Source organism: Myxocyprinus asiaticus, chromosome 21 (assembly GCF_019703515.2).
Source record: "Myxocyprinus asiaticus isolate MX2 ecotype Aquarium Trade chromosome 21, UBuf_Myxa_2, whole genome shotgun sequence".
NCBI lineage: Eukaryota > Metazoa > Chordata > Actinopteri > Cypriniformes > Catostomidae > Myxocyprinus > Myxocyprinus asiaticus.
This window is the reverse complement of record NC_059364.1, coordinates 3,332,064-3,355,531: the sequence shown is the minus strand read 5'-3', so window position 1 is coordinate 3,355,531 and position 23,468 is coordinate 3,332,064. Positions and strand designations below refer to the sequence as shown.

The window sequence follows — 23,468 nt, the reverse complement described above, 5'->3', positions numbered from 1 at the left end:
TTTATGCCATGTTTATTAACAAATCTTTACAACCAGTGCTGCATTAACTGCTTGAACTGATATCCACATGTGAGAAACCTTTCGTTCCCCTTTTAATAAGCCTGCTGCCTTATTTTCTTGACTCAATAAGCCTGTTTCGGATCGCTCCTGGTTTTCTCTGGAGATTACAATCTCAGAGGTTAATGGGATTGGGGTAAAATGATGTGGGGCTAGTTGCACGTATACTTCGTAGTGGCCTTTCTTGCTGACTGTCAATCAGTACAGGCGGATAAGGGTCAATCATAAATGGAAGAAATCGTAACGCTCAGCATGGCAAAGGAAGTTCCAATTTACAGTTGAGTCTATTCACTCAAGGACGTGCATAATCCGGACAAGCCTTTATTTTATTTATTTTTTATTTATTTTTTGTGAATTGAGTTTAAAAAGCACTATTTATCATACCATTGTCAAATAAACCCTGTTAGACACTAAATTCAAACTTAACCTGTGAGGTTTCAGGTTAAAACTTGAAGTTACAGGTAAATCACTTACCTTGGCATCCCAATTCTTATTCAGGTAATATATGCATGTGACGCATCTCCCATCGCCGTTCGGGTTGTCAACATGGCGCACATAACCAGTGCCTTTACCCGGATAACACGCCACCATCGCCTGTGAACATTTGGAGAAAACAGTCAGTTACAGAGCACTAACAAACTCATTCAAACCTTGACTCAACCAACTGCGTGAGCTGATTTTGGGAACCTTGTCTCATAGAATGAACGTTACTATAACTACATTTTTGCAAACTCACATTTATGTGCCAAATTTAACGTTTCGCCGCACTTTCCTGGTGAAATTAACACTAGAGGTAGGGGTGTATCGGCCGGCGATATTTATCGGCCAATTAATGACCAAATTAAAACCGTCTGTGAACCGATTTAAGCATGAAAATGCAGATATATATATATATATATATATATATATATATATATATATATACACATTGTATATGTAAAAAATTGGTTAATTTATAATTATCATCACACTTTGTAAAAACTCTTTGAATTCAAATGCACAATCCAGAAATAATGATAGCCACAGAATGTAGAAGGTTTGTCACTCCAAAGAACATTAATATTAAATTTTTATTCTTTCTCATTCTCACATTAATGAGGAAAAACCGCCGTTATGTGACACTTGTGAAAGCAGCACTTACCTATACATCAGTGGCAGATTTAGGCATGGCCGACATGGGCAGTTGCCCAGGGTGGCATGAAGCACCCACACAGAAACCCCCCCATCCCCCGGTCAACAACTTTGGGGGCGCGTTGAAGCAGGTTTTGCCCAGGGCGCCATAGAAGTTAGAACTGCTACTACTATACATGAGGTAAAACCATCCAAACGCTTTGAAAACGGCAAACTTTGACTTCTGAGACATTGGTTTGATATCCATTAAGGCTGTACGATTGATTAAGTTTGAAATCGCAATAAGGCCTTTTTTTGCGCAATTACAAAAGCTTGAAAGGCTGCGTTTAAAATTAGACTGCAATCAGCGCTTCAGTCAGCATTCTGTAAGAAAGCGGCGCCCTCTAGCGCTCTGGACAGCATTTTCCATTATCCATTATACCACTATAGAATTAAAAGGGTGTTTTGTTCCTTAGGTAACTTTTTATTTTTAATAGATGTGGTTGACATTTCCATGGAATTGCCCAACATAATATGTTTGTATAATATTAATTTGTGATGTCCTATTATATTCAGTACAAACATGTAAAATGTGAGTTCTGTTGTTCTGAACTGCAAAAAAGTGCAAAAATGTTTTAGTATAAAATAACCTTTTTTTTTACATCAAGCATCATGCTATGATATTTAGATATCTTTCATTGAGTCTCTCTTTAAAATGTTGGCCTGTCATGTGTTCATCAGATCCAATCCATGTTCAATGGAAATTACTTAAAACAAAAGCTTTCGTACCTCTTTTTACATTTTTAAAACACAATTCCTGAGCAAAACAATGATCTGATGACAAAAAAAATTGGCAATGGTATCGGCCAATAGCTATTTGTTAAAACCGGTATCGGCCAAAAAATAAAATATATTGGTGCATCCCTAACTGGAGGCGCTACAACAACTGTCCGTTTTATTCAGTTTCACACAGTTAACAACTACAACAGCCGATTATTACTTTATAAACACTTATTTTTCACACCATTACCCATACTATGTTATGATATCAAAACACTTTTGCTATAACACATCATTTAAAAAACGATACATTTATGGGGCCTAGGTAGTTCAGGGGTAAAGACGCTGGCTACCACCCCTGGAGTTCTAGTTCGAATACCAGGGCATGCTGAGTGACTCCAGCCAGGTCTCCTAAGCAACCAAATTGGCCCGGTTGCTAGGGAGGGTAGGGTCACATGGGGTAACCTCCTCGTGGTCGCTATAATGTGGTTCGTTCTTGGTGGAGCACGTGGTGAGTTGAGTGTGGATGCCGCGGTGGATGGCGTGAAGCCTCCACACGCGCTATGTCTCCGTGGCAACGCGCTCAACAAGCTACATGATAAGATGCGCGGGTTGACGGTCTCAGACACGGAGGCAGCTGGGATTTGTCCTCCGCCACCCGGATTGAGGCGAATCACTACGCGACCACGAAGACTTAAAAGTGCATTGGGAATTGGGCATTACAAATTGGGTGAAAAAAGGGGGAAAAATAATCCCCAAATTTTAGGCTTAAATTACAGACCCACCTTTATAATTAATTATAATTAATTTACTTTTATTTTATTTATTTATTTATACACTTATTCCACAGTAGCTAATTTCAGAGTGTTGGACTTTCGACTCGTAAGGCCACGGTCCGAGACCAGTCAAAGACGCACACTGACACGCGAGACGAGAGTGTCATAGAAGCGACACGAGATGACGTGGTTGCTTCAAAATATGTGCTTTTCATTTCTCATTTTATTTTTGGACACTATCGGTTAGGTTCAGGTGTTGGTTAAGGGTAATGTGGGATACCTCTCATTTGGGATATCTCTTATTTGATTTTAGATCACTTTTGGTTAAGTTTAGGTTAATGGTTTAGGTTAGGGAGGTACGTTTTACTCATTAAAACCTCCATCTAATATTAACTTTAACCTTGTCTGATTACAACACCATTTCACTCAATTTTGGCGCCCCCCGCTGGACATTTCACTGGGAAACTACAGCCTAACGTGTAATAAAGCATGTAATTTCGCTCTGCAAAAATGTTGCCAGTCACGTTTTGTTCATGAGACCAGGCTGGATTTTGGCATGGAACTTGTTTACGATATCACTGACAAGCAGTGTGCTGCATATCAAAAATGCATGCAGTGTTCAGTTTCAAACCAAAATACAGGCTTTGATTTTTGACCTCAAATGCTTTGTGGTAAACTTATCGAAAGGAATGTGTTGAAAGGGATGTTTTCAGTCGATATCTACATTGTTAAATTTCACATGCAACAACGAAGCAAGTTTGTCCACATTCTACATTCAGATCAACACAGAACCATAGCAACATTATTACAAACACAACACTGACTGAAATTCCAGTGCATGAACTTGTGGCAAAAGTAATGCTTACCGTAGAATGACAGCAATATGAGGTAAATAAAGTAACATAGTATAACAGCATAAACAAACCGTATCCGATTCAGATTAACAAAAATATTAAAAGATGCCAGACTTTCGAAAGGTCAACCGCAGGGTGGACAAACATGGGTCAAATTTGGGCCAAATGACTTCTCACTCTCAGATCAGGGAACATCATGTGGTATATGTCCCAGTTATTGCCCGTCATTGTCATATTGCACTGAAATACATACTTCAGCACTTACACTTCCATTTTTCAGGATATTGTGCATGCCAGGGGCTTTCTTCAATGAATAATCACTGTTGTGGAGTAACGGAATACATGTAAAAGGATTACGTATTTAAAATACAAAATATAAGTAACTGTATTCCACTACAGTTACAAAATTGGTAATTAGAATACAGTTACATTCAAAAAGTATTTGGATTACTGAAGAGATTACTTTGCATTTTATTGTCATTTGTTTCATTTAATATTTAGTCCTTTCAGATGGAAAACATTTATACATATAAATGATGCGATCCAAAGTGCATTTGAACAGCGGTGAAACACTTTCTTATGATGTGTTACATTCATACGAGCAGACAGAGAAGTAGGTTTGAAGTAAGTTTGGAGCAGAAGGAATAGAAATAAACCTTGTGTAAATTGTCAGCTTTACGCTACTCTAAAATGCTATTTCTAGCCATTTTACATGCACGTTACCAGGCACGATCATATTTTTTTATCAAGAACATTCACATTGGATCATAATTTCTGTTTTTCTAGTAAGCTCTTTGATACTAGGGCTACCAATTTTGTAACTGTAGTGGAATACAGTTACTTATATTTTGTATTTTAAATACGTAATCCTTTTACATGTATTCCGTTACTCCACAACAGTGATTATTCATTGAAGAAAGCCCCTGGCATGCACAATATCCTGAAAAATGGAAGTGTAAGTGCTGAAGTATGTATTTCAGTGCAATATGACAATGACGGGCAATAACTGGGACATATACCACATGATGTTCCCTGATCTGAGAGTGAGAAGTCGTTTGGCCCAAATTTGACCCATGTTTGTCCACCCTGCGGTTGACCTTTCGAAAGTCTGGCATCTTTTAATATTTTTGTTAATCTGAATCGGATACGGTTTGTTTATGCTGTTATACTATGTTACTTTATTTACCTCATATTGCTGTCATTCTACGGTAAGCATTACCGTAGACGGACGGTACTGTAGACGGACTCAAGATGGCGCCGAGTATGGCTGCTGCGTTGCGAGCTCCGACACAACATAGCAATGGTTTGTTTGTTTTGTTTACAATTCTTATGTTTTTTGTCTTGGATGTTGTCTGCCTTATTGTCTACGACAGACAAACACTTTTGGACATTGGTTCAGCGATCTCACACCGTAAACCGGACTTCACATTCCTCAATGCCGACCCGCTGTTTACAAACACGCAAGCGGAGCCCTTTGTCTGGGCAGCACGGCCGCGGAAACGCAAGAGGAAAAGGGGAAACAGAGCCGGCGTTCTCATCAGAGTAAGACGCCGCGCAAATCGACCCCCACTACCCACTATTCTACTGGCAAATGTTCAGTCTCTGGATAACAAGCTCTGCGAGCTGAAAGCACGGATCTCTTTCCAACGAGAGACGAGGGACTGCTGCATTATCTGCCTTACGGAAACTTGGATGTCTGCGGAGATTCCAGACTCAGTCATTGAACCTGCGGGGTTCTCCATGCTCCGAGCGGACAGAGCGAAAGACCTCTCAGGTAAAACTAGAGGAGGTGGTGTATGTTTTATGATCAACAAATCCTGGTGTGATCAGAGGAACGTACATTCCATCAAGTCTTTCTGTTCTCCTGATCTGGAATTTCTTATGCTTCTGTGTCGACCATTCTGGCTACCGAGGGAATTCACAGCAGTCATTATCACTGCTGTGTACATCCCACCACAAGCCGACACAGACCGGGCACTCAAGGAACTGTATGGGAGTATAAGTGAGCAGGAAACCACGCACCCTGAGGCTGCGTTCATTGTGACCGGGGACTTTAATAAAGCCAGTTTAAAATCAGTCGCACCAAAATATCACCAGCACATTAGTTTCAACACACGAGGGGACCGGGTTTTGGACCATTGCTACTCTCCGTTCCGGGATGGCTACAAATCCCTCCCCCGCCCACCATTTGGCAAATCGGACCACTCTTCCATTCTGCTTCTGCCCGCTTACAGGCAGAAATTGAAACAGGAAGCACCCACCCTCAGAACGATCCAGTGCTGGTCGGACCAATCAGACTCTACGCTACAAGACTGTTTTGATCGCACGGACTGGGAGATGTTCCGGTCAGCCTCTGATGACAACATCGAGCTTTACGCTGATAGCGTAATGTGTTTCATCAGAACGTGCGTAGAGGAAGTGATTCCGACCAGAACTGTGCGAATCTATCCGAATCAGAAGCCGTGGATCAATAGCGATGTTCGCGCGGCACTTAATGTGCGGACCTCCGCTTTTAATTCCGGGAACGCGGAGGAGCATAAACAAGCCAGTTATGCCCTCCGAAAAACTATCAGAGCAGCCAAACGCCAGTACAGGAGCAAGATTGAAGGACAGTTTAACACCACCAACTCTAGAAGCACGTGGCAGGGAATTAACATCATCACGGACTTTAAAGGGAATAAAAACTCCGCCATGAACACCGCTGCCTCCCTACCGGATGAGCTAAATACTTTTTATGCTCGTTTCGAGGGAAATAACACCGCCCTCGCGGAGAGAGCTCTCACGGCCGAAGCTACAGAGGTTAGTTCACTCTCCGTCTCTGTAGCGGATGTAACCCGATCCTTCCGACGGGTGAATATCCGCAAAGCCGCGGGTCCAGACGGCATTCCGGGCCACGTCATCAGAGCCTGCGCAAACCAGCTGGCTGGTGTTTTTACGGACATTTTCAACCTTTCCCTCTCTTTGTCTGTAGTCCCCACATGCTTTAAAACATCCACCATTGTGCCTGTTCCAAAACAATCGAAAATAACTTGTTTAAATGACTGGTGTCCTGTTGCTCTGACCCCCATCATCAGCAAATGTTTTGAGAGACTAATCAGAGATTACATCTGCTCTGTATTACCACTCAATCTTGACCCGCTGCAGTTTGCATACCGCAACAACCGTTCCACTGATGATGCCATTGCATCTACAATACACACTGCTCTCTCCCACCTGGAAAAAAAGAACACTTATGTGAGAATGTTGTTTGTAGACTACAGCTCAGCATTTAACACCATAGTGCCCTCCAAGCTAGATGAGAAACTCCGGGCTCTGGGCTTAAACAGCTCGCTGTGCAGCTGGATCCTGGACTTCCTGTCAAGCAGACACCAGGTGGTTAGAATAGGCAGCAACATCTCCTCATCACTGACCCTCAACACTGGAGCCCCGCAGGGCTGTGTTCTCAGCCCACTACTGTATTCCCTGTACACACATGACTGTGTGGCAACACATAACTCCAATGCCATCATTAAGTTTGCTGATGACACGACGGTGGTAGGTCTGATCACTGACAATGATGAAACAGCCTACAGAGAGGAGGTGCACACTCTGACACACTGGTGTCAGGAGCACAACCTCTCCCTCAACGTCAGTAAGACAAAGGAGCTTGTGGTGGACTTCAGAAGAAAAGACAGAGAACACAGTCCAATCACCATCAATGGAGCACCAGTGGAGAGAGTCAGCAGCTTCAAGTTCCTGGGTGTCCACATCACTGAGGAACTCACATGGTCCGTCCACACTGAAGTCGTTGTGAAGAAGGCTCATCAGCGCCTCTTCTTCCTGAGACGGCTGAGGAAGTTTGGAATGAACCACCACATCCTCACACGGTTCTACACCTGCACTGTGGAGAGCATCCTGACTGGCTGTATCTCCGCCTGGTACGGCAATAGCACCGCCCACAACCGCAAAGCACTGCAAAGGGTGGTGCGAACTGCCAGACACATCATCGGAGGTGAGCTTCCCTCCCTCCAGGAAATATATACAAGGCGGTGTGTGAAAAAAGCTCGGAGGATCATCAGAGACTCCAGCCACCCGAGCCATGGGCTGTTCTCACTGCTACCATCAGGTAGGCGGTATCGCAGCATCAGGACCCGCACCAGCCGACTCCATGACAGCTTCTTCCCCCAAGCAATCAGACTTCTGAACTCTTGATCTCTCACAATCAAATACATCAGCACTGCACTTTATTACTCTTTTATCTCACACCGGACTGTCATAAATTACTGTTATTATATTATGTCTCTCTTAACAACTGACTATCAACCGACAGCCTGAATGTCAATACAGTACAATACTGTACATTCTATATATATATATGCTTTTTTTTTTATATATATATTTTAATTTTTATTGAATAATGTGAATCTATATAGTATCTATATAGTAAAAAAAAAAAAAACAGCATATTGTATACTGTACAGTGTATGTTATTATTTGTATATTGTTGAGTGTAATTATGTGTATAACAGATGTTTAAATTGTGTTGTGTTAATTTGATGTTTTAAGTTGTGTAATTATGTATAACAGATGTTTAAATTGTGTTGTGTTAATTTGATGTTTTAAGTTGAGTGTAATTATGTATAACAGATGTTTAAATTGTGTTGTGTTAATTTGATGTTTTAAGTTGAGTGTAATTATGTATAACAGATGTTTAAATTGTGTTGTGTTAATTTGATGTTATTGTAAATTGGTATATGTCTCATCACTGTCACGACTATGTTGATCGGAACTGCACCCAAGAATTTCACACACCATTGCACTTGTGTATATGGCTGTGTGACAATAAAGTGATTTGATTTGATTTGAAAAATAATATTTTTGATAATAATTTTTGTATTGTTTTCCTGTAAAAATATCAATTTGATTGATCTTGTTTTAGAAACAACACTGCATAAGATATTTAGATTTTTCAGAGAATGTATTTTTAACATGTGTATTTTGTCTTACTGTACTGTACAGAGTTTTTATAGTCAAAACAAGTGAAAAAATCTGCCAGTGCTGAAGAAGTAATCCAAAGTATTTAGAATACATTACTGACCTTGAGTAATCTAATGGAATACGTTACAAATTACATTTTACAGCATGTATCTGTAATCTGTAGTGGAATACATTTCAAAAGTAACCCTCCCAACCCTGCAAATAATTCACCCAAAAATAAAAATTGTTTACATTTTTCACCCAAACATTTTTCATTATTTACCACATCTACATTAATCTATATAAGTTTGAAACCTCAGTTTTCAGTTTCCTAATGCCATTGTTTTCATTAAATTAACCCTTTATAAGGAGTTTTAAGCTTATAAAACATTCATAATCCAATTGTGTTCATCAAAAACCATATTGTAGCTCATTGTTAACTTCTTAGCTGTTCATCCATGTACAAATATCTATATTTTTATGTTAACTGAAAAATATAAATGTTATTATGTATGATGTTAGTTTTTTTTATAAAAAAATTGAAATTCTTTAACATTTCAAACCAGTGTGATACATGTGAAGATATATTTTTTATCAAGGTTTATATGAAATTTCAGTTCAATATAAAATTGCATTAAATTTATATAAATATTTAAAATGAGACTTTCTAGTAATTCTGCTATTAACTTCCATATGATTAATTACTCATTACTGCTGAAACACAACTCAGTAGTCAAAATCTACTCAACCAAATAAACTTGTTTCCAACCAAACAACATCAAAACAACTATACAGCACAACATCTGTACTTGTATCCAATGTTTTTAAACCAAATGTATTCTGTTTATTGCATAAACTGCTGAATGTTAATGTGTGATTATGCTGCAAGTTTGTTCATTATCAGATGAGTCTGTCGAGGGCGGGAAAATGTGAACTTTTCTTCCTTCAACCCTTATTCAGACTATGTATGCTTGAACTTTTGCTCTGCCACACCTCCCTTTAGGCAGTTTTAATTTGGATATAGTTTATTTGTTATGTTTGTTACATCTGTTTTGTCAAGACTATATGTGTATGTGAGTGTGCATGTTTGTAAACAAGAAGTTGTAAAAAAGGCAAAAAAAAGGTGTGTGCGTGTATGGGAAAGAGGCTAAATGCTAAGTATTTTTCAGAAAAATCTAACTCATATATGTGCAAAACTATCTGCATAATATCATGTGTAAAGCCACAATTGATGCCCTGGAACACAAAAGATGTGACAATTTTATAAATATGGTTATATCTCTTAAATAATTTCTTTTTTTTAATAATAATTCTGTTAACTTTGGTAGTCTTGACAAAGTCACAAAGTTTAGTTCACATATGAAAAACGATGTGGTATTTAAAAATTATGATTTACCACCACCGGGTCAAAAATGACCCGAACGCAATTGGAGGGTTAAGTGGTAATGGAGAGCATTTTCGAAACGCTCCGTTTTTGGCGGTGGAAAACAGCATTCTATTATGAATGAGAGGCGTAAACGATGAGATTTTAGTGTGAACATCAATTTCTCCGAGTTTACGCTTCTGATCCACACAGGAACGCCGTTTTCCCCCACCAAAAAAGAAGACTTTCAAAAATGCACTCCATAATTGCATAACTGCAAATCTGAAAACGCAGGTTTCAAACTTGAACAGATTAGCTGCCTCCAATCTGCGCATTTTATCACGTGGCTTGTTGAGCGCGTTACCGCGGAGACGTAGCGCGTGCGGAGGCTCACGCTATTCTCAGAGGCATCCACGCAAAACTCACCACGTGCCCCACCGAGAGCAAGAACCACATTATAGTGGCCACAAGGAGGTTATCCCATGTGACTCTACCCTCCCTAGCAACCGGGCCAATTTGGTTGCTTAGGAGACCTGACTGGAGTCACTCAGCACACCAAAATTTGAAGAGAAACCTGGCCACTCTTCTTCATATAATGAAAGTTAATTAGCTCAATTTAACTTGAACTCAAGAACCGGATCCGTGAACCAATCATTCAGACTGGTTTTGCGAAACGGATCAATCGATTCATCGAAAACATCTGGCTTAAAATAATGCGGATAAACAGAGCTAATGCGAATGACAAGGTTTTCCGTGAATAATGGCTTCTATTTGGGTGTTTTCCGTGAATAATGGCTTCTATTTGGGTGTTTTCCGTGTGATTTCATAAGAATCAGAATATAGTGCATAAGTCATATAGACTACTTTTATTTTCATTTTGGAGACTCGTTCACTTCAAGTGTATGGAAAAGAGCGGCCTGGATTAGAGCTAGGGATGTAACAGTTTCAAGGTTTAACATTTACCACGGTTTTAAATATCGTCACTCGCGATTGGAGGCTGAATCAAATGCATATCTGAACTGTTAACCTGGGCAGCAATAACTCAAACTTCAGATTTTTTTCCTGCGCTAATTATATAGATTTTTGTAATAATATGTTAACAGTAGCAATGGACCTAAATAATGTGATAACTCGTACCGTTACACCTCTAATTAAGGCTGGGTAAAATATCTATTTTACGATTAATTTAAAAGATGATCCCGATAATCTATCCTAAAATTGCAAGATTGATCTTTTTAAATATTTTAAAGTTTCACTTCCGTTCTGGTTATGCTGATTATTATATCGGTTGAATAAACAGCAATTAAACTGAATCAAATCAGGAAATCTGTATCGATAGTCCTAGCCAGGATATTCTTGAAAAATTCGCCTTTTCAGAATCAGAACTGACTTTAAATTTTCACATACAAGTAATTTGCTTTGGTGTTTGATGCATACAAATTCACCTTTTGTGTTCTACAGAAGAAAATCATAAGGGTTTGGAATAACATGAGGGTGTGTAAATGACAGAGTTTTACATTTTGGGGTAAACTATTTCTTTAAGTTTTTTTTGTGTCTGTCAAATTGGACTCCACGAGTCAACATCTTATGCTACTGCAGGAGGTCTATCTGGACTGGACGGCTGGCTGGCAATTGTTTCCTGAGCGTCACAACATTTCGTGCTTTAGAAGCCTTCCTCTCATCTCACGGAAGACTCTATCTGACGCTGCCAAACCTCCATGTGTAAGCGAGAGAGACAGAGTTGAACTGATCTGAACTCCCGGATGCCTGGCCCCCAGCCAGAGGAAGCAGTATTTTAATGGTCATGCTACGTGCGGTGCGTGAGGGAGGCCACGGCGGTCTCACTCGCAACTGAAGGAGATGTCTCAAGATGGGTAAACATATTTGTCACTCCCTAAGAAAGTGCGAGGTCTGGCGCACAATAGAGCGGGCTGTGCGGAGTCAGAAACAAGAGATAAAGAAAATGATAATAAATCACAGCTTTCGGACACTGTTGTTGAAATATATTCTTCTCGAGGTGGGTCACTTACAAGCCTATAGTAACACAAAACATGGGAGGGGTTTGACTTCAAATCCAAATGACTAAACAAAAACACATGAACCTCCACCCCTTTCATGCCTTCCACTCACTCACTCACACTTCCCGAAAAATCTCTTGAAAACAAAAAGACCCGAAAGAAGAGTTGAACAGGTTGCAGATTACCAGTTAAAATTTGGACACGCATACTCTGTATAATTATCATTTTCTCATTTTAGAATTATAGTAAAGTCATCAAAACACAAATGGAAATAACACAGACGGAAAAATGAGCATTATGTAACTACCAAAAAAATCTAAACTTTGCAATGTATTCAGAATTTCCTTCTTCTAGACTCAATAAAAAAGTCAAACAGCAGTAAATACATTCTGCTGTAATATCCTTGAAAAAGTACTGTCGTGGCACCACGGTAAAGTGATGGTTTCTGATGGTAATACTATGATAATTTGATAAATACCATTGTACTGAATGATTACCTTATTCATCTACCAAAGTATTTACAAAGTACTCCAAATAAATGTCAGAATCTATAAAGAAAATTGGTAAATGCATTAATCTCGATTAAGAAAAATTAACGCTTGAATGTTTAAAGCGTGATTAGACGGCTTTAATAAAAATACAACTGTTCATTGTTAGTGCACAATGTATTAATCTTAAAACACAGCTTTAAATTATTTTTAATAAAATGCAACTAATATTGACTAATATCAACTAATATTTATATGCTTTTGTTCATCGTTAATTCATGTAGTGCTGCAACAACCAAACTCAAACTTTAAAAAACTTTTTAAAAAATAATTAATAAATAAAAAAGCGTTAATAACCGATCATGAAAATAATCGGCAACAAATTTGTTAAAATACAGGAAATAAAATTAGGTTTTTTTTAATGGATTAATCAAAGTAATAACTGACAGATTAATACATTTTCAAAATAACCATTAGTTGCAGCACTAAATTCATCTTAACAAATACATAATATATTGTAAATAACTTTTTGTAAAGTGTTACAAAAAACAAAACAAACATGTAATGTCCACCAAAAAAACAGGTTGGGCTCTGTAAACCATGTTTGTGTGTGTGTGTGTGTGTGTGTATGTGTGTCGAAGCGTAGCAGCGTCATCATCCGCATTCCTTTAAGGCCTTATTAACAGGCCGACCCAGCCGTGGAGGGCCTTTGTTTACATTCCAGTCAACCAGTTCAAGTCAATGTCGGCATATTAGAGTTTCCGACCTCTGGACCAGGAAAGAACCCTACAGCAGGATCCCTCATTAGTGAAGACTTGTTCCAGAAACACAGTGATGGGTTCACATGGACACTAGGGGTGGGAATCATACCTGACAATTTGATTTGTTTTCCAAAGAATTCTCGATCCATTTACATTTTTCATCAATACAGGGGCACAAATCTTTTACGAGTTAAAGGAATGTTTTGGGTTCAATAAAACTAAAAAAAATCAGCCACAACATTAAAACCACCTGCTTAATATTGTGTAGGTCCCCCTCGTGCCGCCAAAACAGTGCCAACTTGCATCTCAGAATAGCATTCAGACACGCTATTCTTCTCACCGCAATTGTACAGAGTGGTTATCTGAGTTACCGTAGACTTTGTCAGTTCAAACCAGTTTGGCCATTCTCTGTTGACCTCTCTCATCAACACGGTGTTACCGTCCACAGAACTGCCGCTCACTGGATGTATTTGTTTTTGGCAGTGTGACGAGGAGGAGGGCGTGGCCGGGCAGTAACTATGGACACCCGGCGCTGAATCAGCCCAACCAGCGGGAGAGAGACAAAGAGGAGCCGGGGACGCCAGTTCGACAGAGAGAGAGACGCACGCGGCCGCGCTGTGTGTGTTTTATGTTATGTTTGAGTTTGTTTATGTCATTAAAGTTATGTTGACTGTTCTGCCGGTTCCCACCTCCTCCTTGCCCACCTTTGCTCATTACAGGCACCATTCGGAGTAAATTCTAGAGTCTGTTGTGCGTGAAAATCCCAGGATGCCACGCTCCAAATCACTGAGATCACATTTTTCCCCATTCTGATGGTTGATGTGAACATTAACTGAAGCTCCTGACCCATATATGCATGATTTTATGCACTGCAGCCACACAATTGGCTGATTAGATAATCACATGGATGATTGTTGGTGCCAGATGGGCTGATGCCAAAAACAAAAAATATCCAGTGAGCGTCAGTTCTGTGGGAGGAAACGCGTTTTTGATGAGAGAGGTCAATAGAGAATGGCCAGACTGGTTCGAACTGACAAAGTCTACGGTAACTCAGATAACCACTCTGTACAATTGTGCTGAGAAGAATATAATCTCTGAATGTGGGTTGGCACTGTTTTGGTGGCACGAGGGGGACCTACACAATATTAGGCAGGTAGTTTTAATGTTGTGGCTGATCGGTGTAATTGTATGCAGATAAAGTTGGTTATCATGACATTAAAATTATGTTAACACATATAATGTTTACTTCTTTTGGCGATACTTTTGTAACAGTGAGTATTTAAACGTTTAAGGACTGGCTCCATTCACTTCCATTGTAAATGTCTTTCTGTAAAGATTTTTTCCCTGAATGTAAAAGTTTAGGAATTGGTCATAGATAAACCCCATATAATTAATCATTTATTTTAATTAATTTGGGGGGGGGGGGGTGGTGGATATCCCCTCAATGTCTATGGTGGTTAAAGCCCTACTAGCCACCAATAGAATTGTGAATAGCATACCTGGATAATAAAGCAGGAAGTTTAGCCAATGCTGCGCAAAACACCCAAGTTCAATAAAGATGAATGACAAACCGGTAAATATAAGATCGCAATATATCAGTTTCAAATTGCAAAGCACTAAACAAAGAATTTCAATATTATTAATAAGAGCAAGTGATGGTTAAAGTGACTTTTTATACATGGTTACAAATTAAGTGCTCGCAGAAGAGCTAATTGACATATGACGAAGTATTACAAATAAATATCTGATCAAGGGTCATTGACAAATAAGGTTGTCAGAGGGGATAAAATTAGAAATATAAAAAAGAAAATCAAATTTAAAATATGTCAAGTACGTAGACATTTAATCGTTGAGTTCATGTTGTTTTTACAAAATTTTGAAAATCATTCATAGCATTTCTATGACAAACAAATAAATAAATAATGACTTTAAAAATGTCATGTGGTGTAACTATTAAGTAAAATGTATTAAAATAGTTTCCTCGCACCTTGAATACATGAGTGTACACAAATTAATCATTCATTTCCAAAAAAGGTTTCAAACGTGTTTCAAGGGGACATTTTTTTATTTTTATTTTCAAATAAAATTAATTTAAGTCAAGAATATTAAAGGAGAACTATTATGCCCATTTTAGAAAATGTAATATACATCTCAGGTGTCCCCAGAATGTGTCTGTGAAGTTTCAGCTCATAATACCCAACGGATCATTTATTATACCATGTTGTAAATTCCTCTTTTTGGGTGGAATCAAAAACACGCCGTTTTCGTGTGTGTCTCTTTAAATGCAAATGAGCTGCTGCTCCCCTCCCCCTTTCCGGAAGAGGGCTGTGCCTTTACAGCTTGTGCTTCGGATACTATAGCAACAACAAATCAGAACCAATATGACTGACACGGTAAATACCGGAGTTCAGCCATAAATGTATGAGCAACCGTAAACGACACAAAACATAGGCATTTGACATAGGCATTAGGCATTTGACATAGGCATTTTGAGCTTCTTATGTAGAAAATCACTTCCTGCCCTCCATCTGCATTTCACGCCACAGCAACGCAGTGACGTCATGTGCAAACAAGCTATAATGACATAGCTCTGTTCTCCGTGAATACAATCAGAGACAATGGTAACTTTAGCTGCATTAGCTGTGGAATCAGCTAACAAGCACATTCGGAAAGGCGATCTGCAGACATTCACAAAATCTAAAGTGCGATACTTACATCTTCAGGATATAAAGCTGGAACACGAACAGTTGATAGTGATCCATGCTTGAGAATCAAATATTTAGAAAATCCTGCTTTATATTGACCCTCATTCACAAAGCAGTCCGGTGTAAAATGATTTGCACAAACATACACGAATTTTGGTATGTTTTGGGGAACATTTTCTTCAAAAACAAAACTTGTCCACTGCGTCTTCAGTGGCTCTGATGCCGGGAGTACATGAAGACTCTTATGTTCACTTTTACAGCCAACAACAGAACACTTATGACACTTACGAAGTTGAGACATTATTCTTCTCACTGTAGCTGCTCCAGCGTGGAAAAAATGGCGGCCTGTGTGTCGATCACTCGGGGGAGGATCTATGATAATAGGGTGGAGTCCGTTACCAGTCGTGGGCGTGGCCTGCTCTAAAGTGACGCCACTTTAGAGCGGATACGAAAACCAGTCATTTTGAGACACCGTTTTAGATTAATAGAGTATAAGAAAGAGGAGTGGGTGGACTTTTAACATTGTAGGGTGGTTGTGTACACACACTGCCGACTCACATTTATGTTCAAACACCATGTAAAAGTGAATTTTGCATAATAGGTCCCCTTTAAGTTCTCATGGTTACACCAAATGACCAGAACAAAATATGCCTGTTCATAACAATGTCAAAATATTGATATTTATTGATATGAAACAATAATGATTTATTTTTAAAACTTCACACACAGTCCTGCGGGTATAAAGAGATCTTTTCTTTTTTATGATTTTTGTCACATGACAACACAATTGCTACATACATGTTAGTTACACCACATGACTTTGATTTGGTGGACAAAAGTTTTTCGAATATTAATCATATTTAAAATAAAATCATTTCACTGCTCAATTTTTTTTAAGAAACATTAATAAAGCATTATTCAGCACAACTCATGCCAACATTTATTTTTTCAAGAATTTCTGCTTTTAATGAGACTGATTTTTCAAAACGGTCTCCAAACGTTTACACCACATGACATTTTTGACTCTAAGAAATATCAAAATGACTTTGAAATCAGTAATTAAAAACATATTCATCATAGAACAGGTGTATTCAAGTAGTGTGAATTGTGCTTGTAATGCATTTCTGAATCATTTATTAGACGTGGACAAAACAATGACCGTCACTTCATTGACCCCAATAACTGATTACTTAAAGTAAAACTGAAACTGACTATAAAAGAACTCATCAATACAATTCTGCACAAACATACAGTGTACATCTTTGACTACAGACGGGCTGCAAGTTCTGTTGAAATATCCAATGCGAGAATTTTAAACAAATAAAATGGATAAAACTTACATTTCTTTCTTTACTATGTAAACAGGTGGTCTGTGCCATCTTAAAGGGACAAAACTTTCATCTATAAACCATTTTCTGGACAATCAGAGCTTTTTGGCCCTTCCAAAACAACTGATTATTGAAACAATAATATTTGCTTTGATTGCTTGATAAGAAAAGTTTAACAGATTCCGAGTAGAGCGAGCCTCATGCCACTGTTTATTTTTGTGTCCAATATAAGCCATGCTCTCAAATAACCTTCACAGACTGATATAAAACACCAGAAATAAAGTAAATTAAAAATTATAATAATAATAATAATAATAAATAAACAGATTGCTAAAACCTAGTCACTCTTTTTTTGCTGTTGGATAAACCAGATAATAGTTGGTAATTCTAAGCAACATTTTCCCTTTTATTATTTTGTAATAAATTGTCAAATGTATTTATTTTGAAAGCGGGGTATTTACACTTACAGTTCTGCTCATATAATTACACGAGCAGGACAGTTCACCCAAAACAAATAACCTTCTGTCATCATTTAGTCATCCTCATGTGTTCCAAACCCATATGACTTTCTTAACTAGTAAAGTCAGTCATCTTATTTTAGTGAATTAGTAAGAAAAGAAAGTCATATTAGTTTTGAACAACATGAGGGTGAGTACATGATGACAGGAGCTTCATTCTTGAGTGAACTCTGTCTTTAAAACACACAACAACAAAAACCATGAACACCCTTTTCATTTCTCTAAAAGACTCTCAGTTCAGTTCACAGTAAATGTTCGTCACCATTGAAGACTGGCTGATATGATCTAGACATTAGGTCAGCTGGGCCGGTGCTCTACCTTACATTACAGCGAGAGTTAGAGTGAATATGCTCTATAACATGTTCGGCATTCCCACGACACAAACACCTCCAGCTTCCTCTTTTCTTATTCGCACGACAGCTGCAAACTGACAAAACAACAGAAGCATTTTCTCAAGGCGGTGGTTGTTGGATTCCTGCCTGAGGAACGAGTGCAATGTTATGTTGAAAATTAATTATTCTATTTTCATTATGAATCCATATTTTTTGTCACTTTGGGCATTGTTTTAAATCAAAAATTTAATTTTGCTATTTTTCTGGACATTTTAGAATCACTTTTCCATAAAAAAAATAAAAGAAATAAATATGTATATATAAAAAATTATATATATATATATATATATATATATATATATATATCATTATAGACCAAAAACTTTAGAATATCATGATATAGATATTTGCTTATATGCCCAGGGTATACTTTGTTTCTCTGTGTGCTGTTCCGTCTTGTGCATGGTCTAGTGCTCAGCCTTTTAAAGTATTCAGTTGAAGTCAGAAGTTTACACACACTTTAGCCAAATACATTTAAACTCAGTTTTTCACAATTCCTGACATTTAATCGTAGAAAACATTCCTTGTCTTAGGTCAGTTAGGATCCCTACTTTATTTTAAGAATGTGAAATGTTAGAATAATAGTAGAGAGAATGATTTATTTCAGCTTTTATTTCTTTCATCACATTCCCAGTGGGTCAGAAGTTTACATACACTTTGTTAGTATTTGGTAGCGTTGCCTTTAAATTGTTTAACTTGGGTCAAATGTTTTGGGTATCCTTCCACAAGCTTCTCAAAATAAGTTGCTGGAATTTTGGCCCATTCCTCCAGACAGAACTGGAGTCAGGTTTGCAGGCCTCCTTGCTTGCACAAGCTTTTTCATCGGATTGAGGTCAGGGCTTTGTGATGGCCACTCCAATACCTTGACTTTGTTGTCCTTAAGCCATTTTGCCACAACTTTGGAGGTATGCTTGGGGTCATTGTCCATTTGAAAGACCCATTTGCAACCGAGCTTTAACTTCCTGGCTGATGTCTTGAGATGTTGATTCAATATTGCCACAGAATTTTCCTTCCTCATGATGCCATCTATTTTGTGAAGTGCACCAGTCCCTCCTGCAGCAAAGCACCCCCACAACATGATGCTGCCACCCCCATGCTTCACGGTTGGGATGGTGTTCTTCGGCTTGCAAGCCTCACCCTTTTTCCTCCAAACATAACTGTGGTCATTATGGCCAAACAGTTCAATTATTTGATTCATCAGACCAAAGGACATTTCTCCAAAAAGGAAGATCTTTGTCCCCATGTGCACTTGCAAACTGTAGTCTGGCTTTTTTATGGCAGTTTTGGAGCCTTTCAGGTTATGTCGATATAGGACTTGTTTTACTGTGGATATAGATACTTGTCTACCTGTTTCCTCCAGCATCTTCACAAGGTCCTTTGCTGTTGTTCTGGGGTTGATTTGCACTTTTCGCACCAAACTACGTTCATCTCTAGGAGACAGAATGCATCTCCTTCCTGAGCGGTATGGTGGCTGCGTGGTCCCGTGGTGTTTAACTTGTGTACTATTGTTTGTACAGATGAACGTGGTACCTTCAGGTGTTTGGAAATTGCTGCCAAGGATGAACCAGGCTTGTGGAGGTCCACAATTATTTTCTGAGGTCTTGGCTGATTTCTTTTGATTTTCTCATGACAAAAAGGCACTGAGTTTGAAGGTAGGCCTTAAAATACATCCACAGGTACACCTTCAATTTACTCCAATTAGCCTATCAGAAGCTAATTGCCTAATTACCTAAAGGATTGACATCATTTTCTGGAATTTTCCAAGCTGCTTAAAGGCACAGTTAACTTAGTGTATGTAAACTTCTGACCCACTGGAATTGTGATATAGTCAATTAAAAGTGAAACAATCGGTCTGTAAACAATTGTTGGTAAAATTACTCGTGTCATGCACAAAGTAGATGTCCTAAACGACTTGCCAAAACTATAGTTTGCTAATATTAAATCTGTGGATTGGTTAAAAAAAAATGAGTTTTAATGACTTCAACCTAAGTGTATGTAAACTTCTGACTTCAGCTGTACTCTTTTAAACCGTGAGCCCAAACGGACGTGTTCAACACACTGCAAATGCTTTTTGATACTCAATGTGCAGGTACTGTGCTGATGACGAAAATTTGCGTCACGTGCATTATGCCAAAGTATTGTTTGGCTTCCTTCTTTCTTTCGGAGAACACAAAAGACTACTATGTACCAAATAATGCAAGTGAAAGGGGACTGGGGCTGTCGAGCTCCAAAATGACATAAAAGCACCATCTAATAAAAAAATGGCATCATTAACGTTATGTTAGCTTTGAAGTCAATGATGTCAAATAGGGGTGCACCGATCATTCAGCCACCGATCGAAAACAGCCGATATTCATCTTAAATCCATGATCATGCCTAGATTTAGGGCCGATCTTTTTTCCGGTGCACAGGGAATCACACATACACAGTGCTCCTCTAATGAATGAGCATTTGTTCAGCCCTTGAAGCATGACAGAGTGGCCTTTGGAGGGTGAGATATTGGCAATTTCAAGCATTCACGAATGTAAACTTTCAGACATGATGTAATTCCCATGAATATGCTGTTTTGTTTTTAAAAATGTGTAAGAATTACATGTGTGTGAATATTAAGTTGCCCATTTTCTAGAGTCATTATGGTAGTAATTCTGACTCGTTGTACAGTGAGCAGGAAGAAAAAGGCTGCAAACGCATATAAAAATGAATTAAATAACAAATAAACATGCGAATACAAATCTGAGTACACGTGATGTAACACGAGTCGTGACAATAATTTTAATTTTATAATTTGTATTTATTTATCACACTTTATACATTTGCACATATACAGTGAAATTCTTTTTTTTCCACATATCCCAGCTAAGCTGGGGTCAGAGTGCAGGGTCAGCCATGATACGGCGCCCCTGGAGCAGACAGGGTCAAGGGCCTTGCTCAAGGTCCTAACAGTGGCATCTTGGCAGTGCTGGGGCTGGGGCCCCAGCCTTCTGATCAGTAACCCAGAGCCTTACCCGCTAAGCCACCACTGCCCCTAGACGTTGTGAGGAATGATAGAGACTGTTTGAGCGATCACGAGCACTTTTAGCTTCATTCCCTTCAATATGCTCAAATGCGGTGTCAATCAACCATGCACGCTCAACCATGTTAGTTCATAGTGCATTAATGTGCATTTTTTATAATTAACATTTTTTATAAAATCTTATAACAACAACACACACACACACACACACACACATATATATACACATATATACACACACATACACACACACACACACACACACACACACAACATTTAAACCCCACAATCCCCACCTCCCCAACCCCCAACCCCGCCTCCCCAAAAAACAATCCTGTAGTCACACGAGTAAATATATACATAAACATACACACACAAACATACATACATATACACACATAATAATCATACTCACTTAAAAACTATACAACAATACTCTCTCCACACCCCACCCGAGAGCCCCCCAAAAATTCCAAATACCTGCCCAATTTCCGGACAAACAAATCTAAATCACCCCATCTTCCCAATGACACCTCCTCACATGCCGCTACCCTCCCCATCTTCGTGCACCACTCCGGATATGGGGGCGCAGCAGAAAGGGGACTTGCCAGTACATAATCTTGGGTTCAGCCATATGCTCGAGGCAACATTTAAATAAGTGTCCAATTTAAACAATCTGGACACTTTAGTCCTTACCGAGTGTAAATGTGAAATAACGGGGTGTAACATAACTTTTCCGATCAGTTTGATAGAGATGCTTTGTAATGGCGAAATAGGGGCAAGAACTGCCTGTTCAATAACAAACCAGGGAGGGGCTCTCTCAGGTGGAAGTGACCAATGAGCCAAATATCTGAGACTGAGTGCATAGTAATAAAACAAAATCTTGGGTAGGCCTAGCCCACCTTTGTCTATCAGCCTATGTAACTTATTAAAATAAATCTGGGACGTTTACCATTCCAAATGAAGGACTTTGCTATGCTATCAAATTGCTTGAAATAAGAGAGGGGGACAGCTACAGGGAGAGATTGTAGCAGGTAGTTAAATTTTGGAATACAATTCATTTTAAAAACATTAACCTTCCCATTCATCGATAAATGTAATGAACCCCACCTGCCCACATCGCTCGAAAACCTTTTTATTAAAGGGTCAAAATTAACACTAACTCAGACAAATTTGCAGGGAATAAAATCCCCAAATACTTAATGCCCTGTCTGGGCCACTGGAAGGCGCCCGGCTGGAAAGCCATTACTGGACAGTACGCTGTCAGTGTCAAAGCTTCGGATTTAGACCAATTGACTTTGTATCCTGAGAATTTGGAAAAGGAATTAATAATTCTGTGGAGGAAAGGCATAGATCTAGTAGGTTCAGAGACAAATAATAAAATATCATCTGCGTAAAGCAGAAGTTTATGCGCCACACGTCCTGCCACCATCCCTGGAAAATCCTCCTCCTTTCTTATCGTGGCTGCTAATGGTTCCAGGTTAAGACAGAACAATAATGGGGAAAGAGATCAACCCTGCCGGGTGCCCCTATCCAGAGTAAAATAATCTGAAATTAATCCATTTGTTTGTACCACTGCTACAGGGCGTCTATAAAAGTAACTTAATCCAACCAATGAATGTACTCCCGAACTCATACATTTCTAAAATCTTAAAAAGATAATCCCATTCTACCATATCAAACGCCTTTTCGGCGTCAAGTGAGATGGCAGTGACCGGAGACTGATCATTCGCTACTGACCACATGATATTGATGAGACTCATGATGTTATCAGAAGAGCTACGGCCCCGAATAAATCCCACCTGATCTATATGTATAAGAGATGTCTTACCCTTACTTAATCGGTTAGCCAAGATTTTTGACAACGTTTTTACATCTAGTTGGATCAGGGAGATTGGACGGTAACTTTTACACTCACTTAGATCTTTGTCTTTTTTAAGAATCAGACTGAAGCTTTCCATTCTTTAATGATTCAGTATAAACTTCTAACAAAAGTGGAGCCAGTTCTGTAGCATAGGATCTAAAAAAATTCTGCAGCAAAACCATCTGGCCCCGGAGTCTTGCCTGTAGGCAGGGACTTAACTACCTCGTCAAGCTCCTCCAAGGTTATCTCAGAATCAAGAGAGTTTTTTTGCTCAGACTTCAGTTTAGGAAGATCTAATGGTTCCACAAAGTTTCTAATATCTTCATCAGTAGACGAAGATGTGGAACTATAAAGATCAAGATAGAATTCTTTAAAGGCATTATTAATATCAGGGGCTGAGGTAAAAATTTCACCACCAGCAGATTTCACTGGATATGATAGAAAGAGACTCTCTCTGCTTTATATTAAAAAAAAAATCTATTCTA

The 23,468-nt window shown here is 38.8% G+C and overlaps 2 protein-coding genes across 5 annotated transcripts in view; both read right to left on the bottom strand.

Annotated features, from left to right (window-relative positions):
• Positions 1–23,468, bottom strand: part of LOC127411934 (Kruppel-like factor 18) — a 317,765-nt gene that overhangs the window by 255,134 nt on the left and 39,163 nt on the right. The window lies entirely within an intron of this gene.
• The window catches only part of LOC127411971 (egl nine homolog 1-like), a 45,695-nt gene that overhangs the window by 10,759 nt on the left and 11,468 nt on the right, over positions 1–23,468 (bottom strand). For all 3 annotated transcript variants that reach the window (XM_051647960.1, XM_051647963.1, XM_051647961.1), the window contains exon 3: positions 532–651. In XM_051647960.1, coding sequence (XP_051503920.1) covers positions 532–651 — 120 coding nt within the window. The remainder of the gene's footprint in view (positions 1–531; positions 652–23,468) is intronic.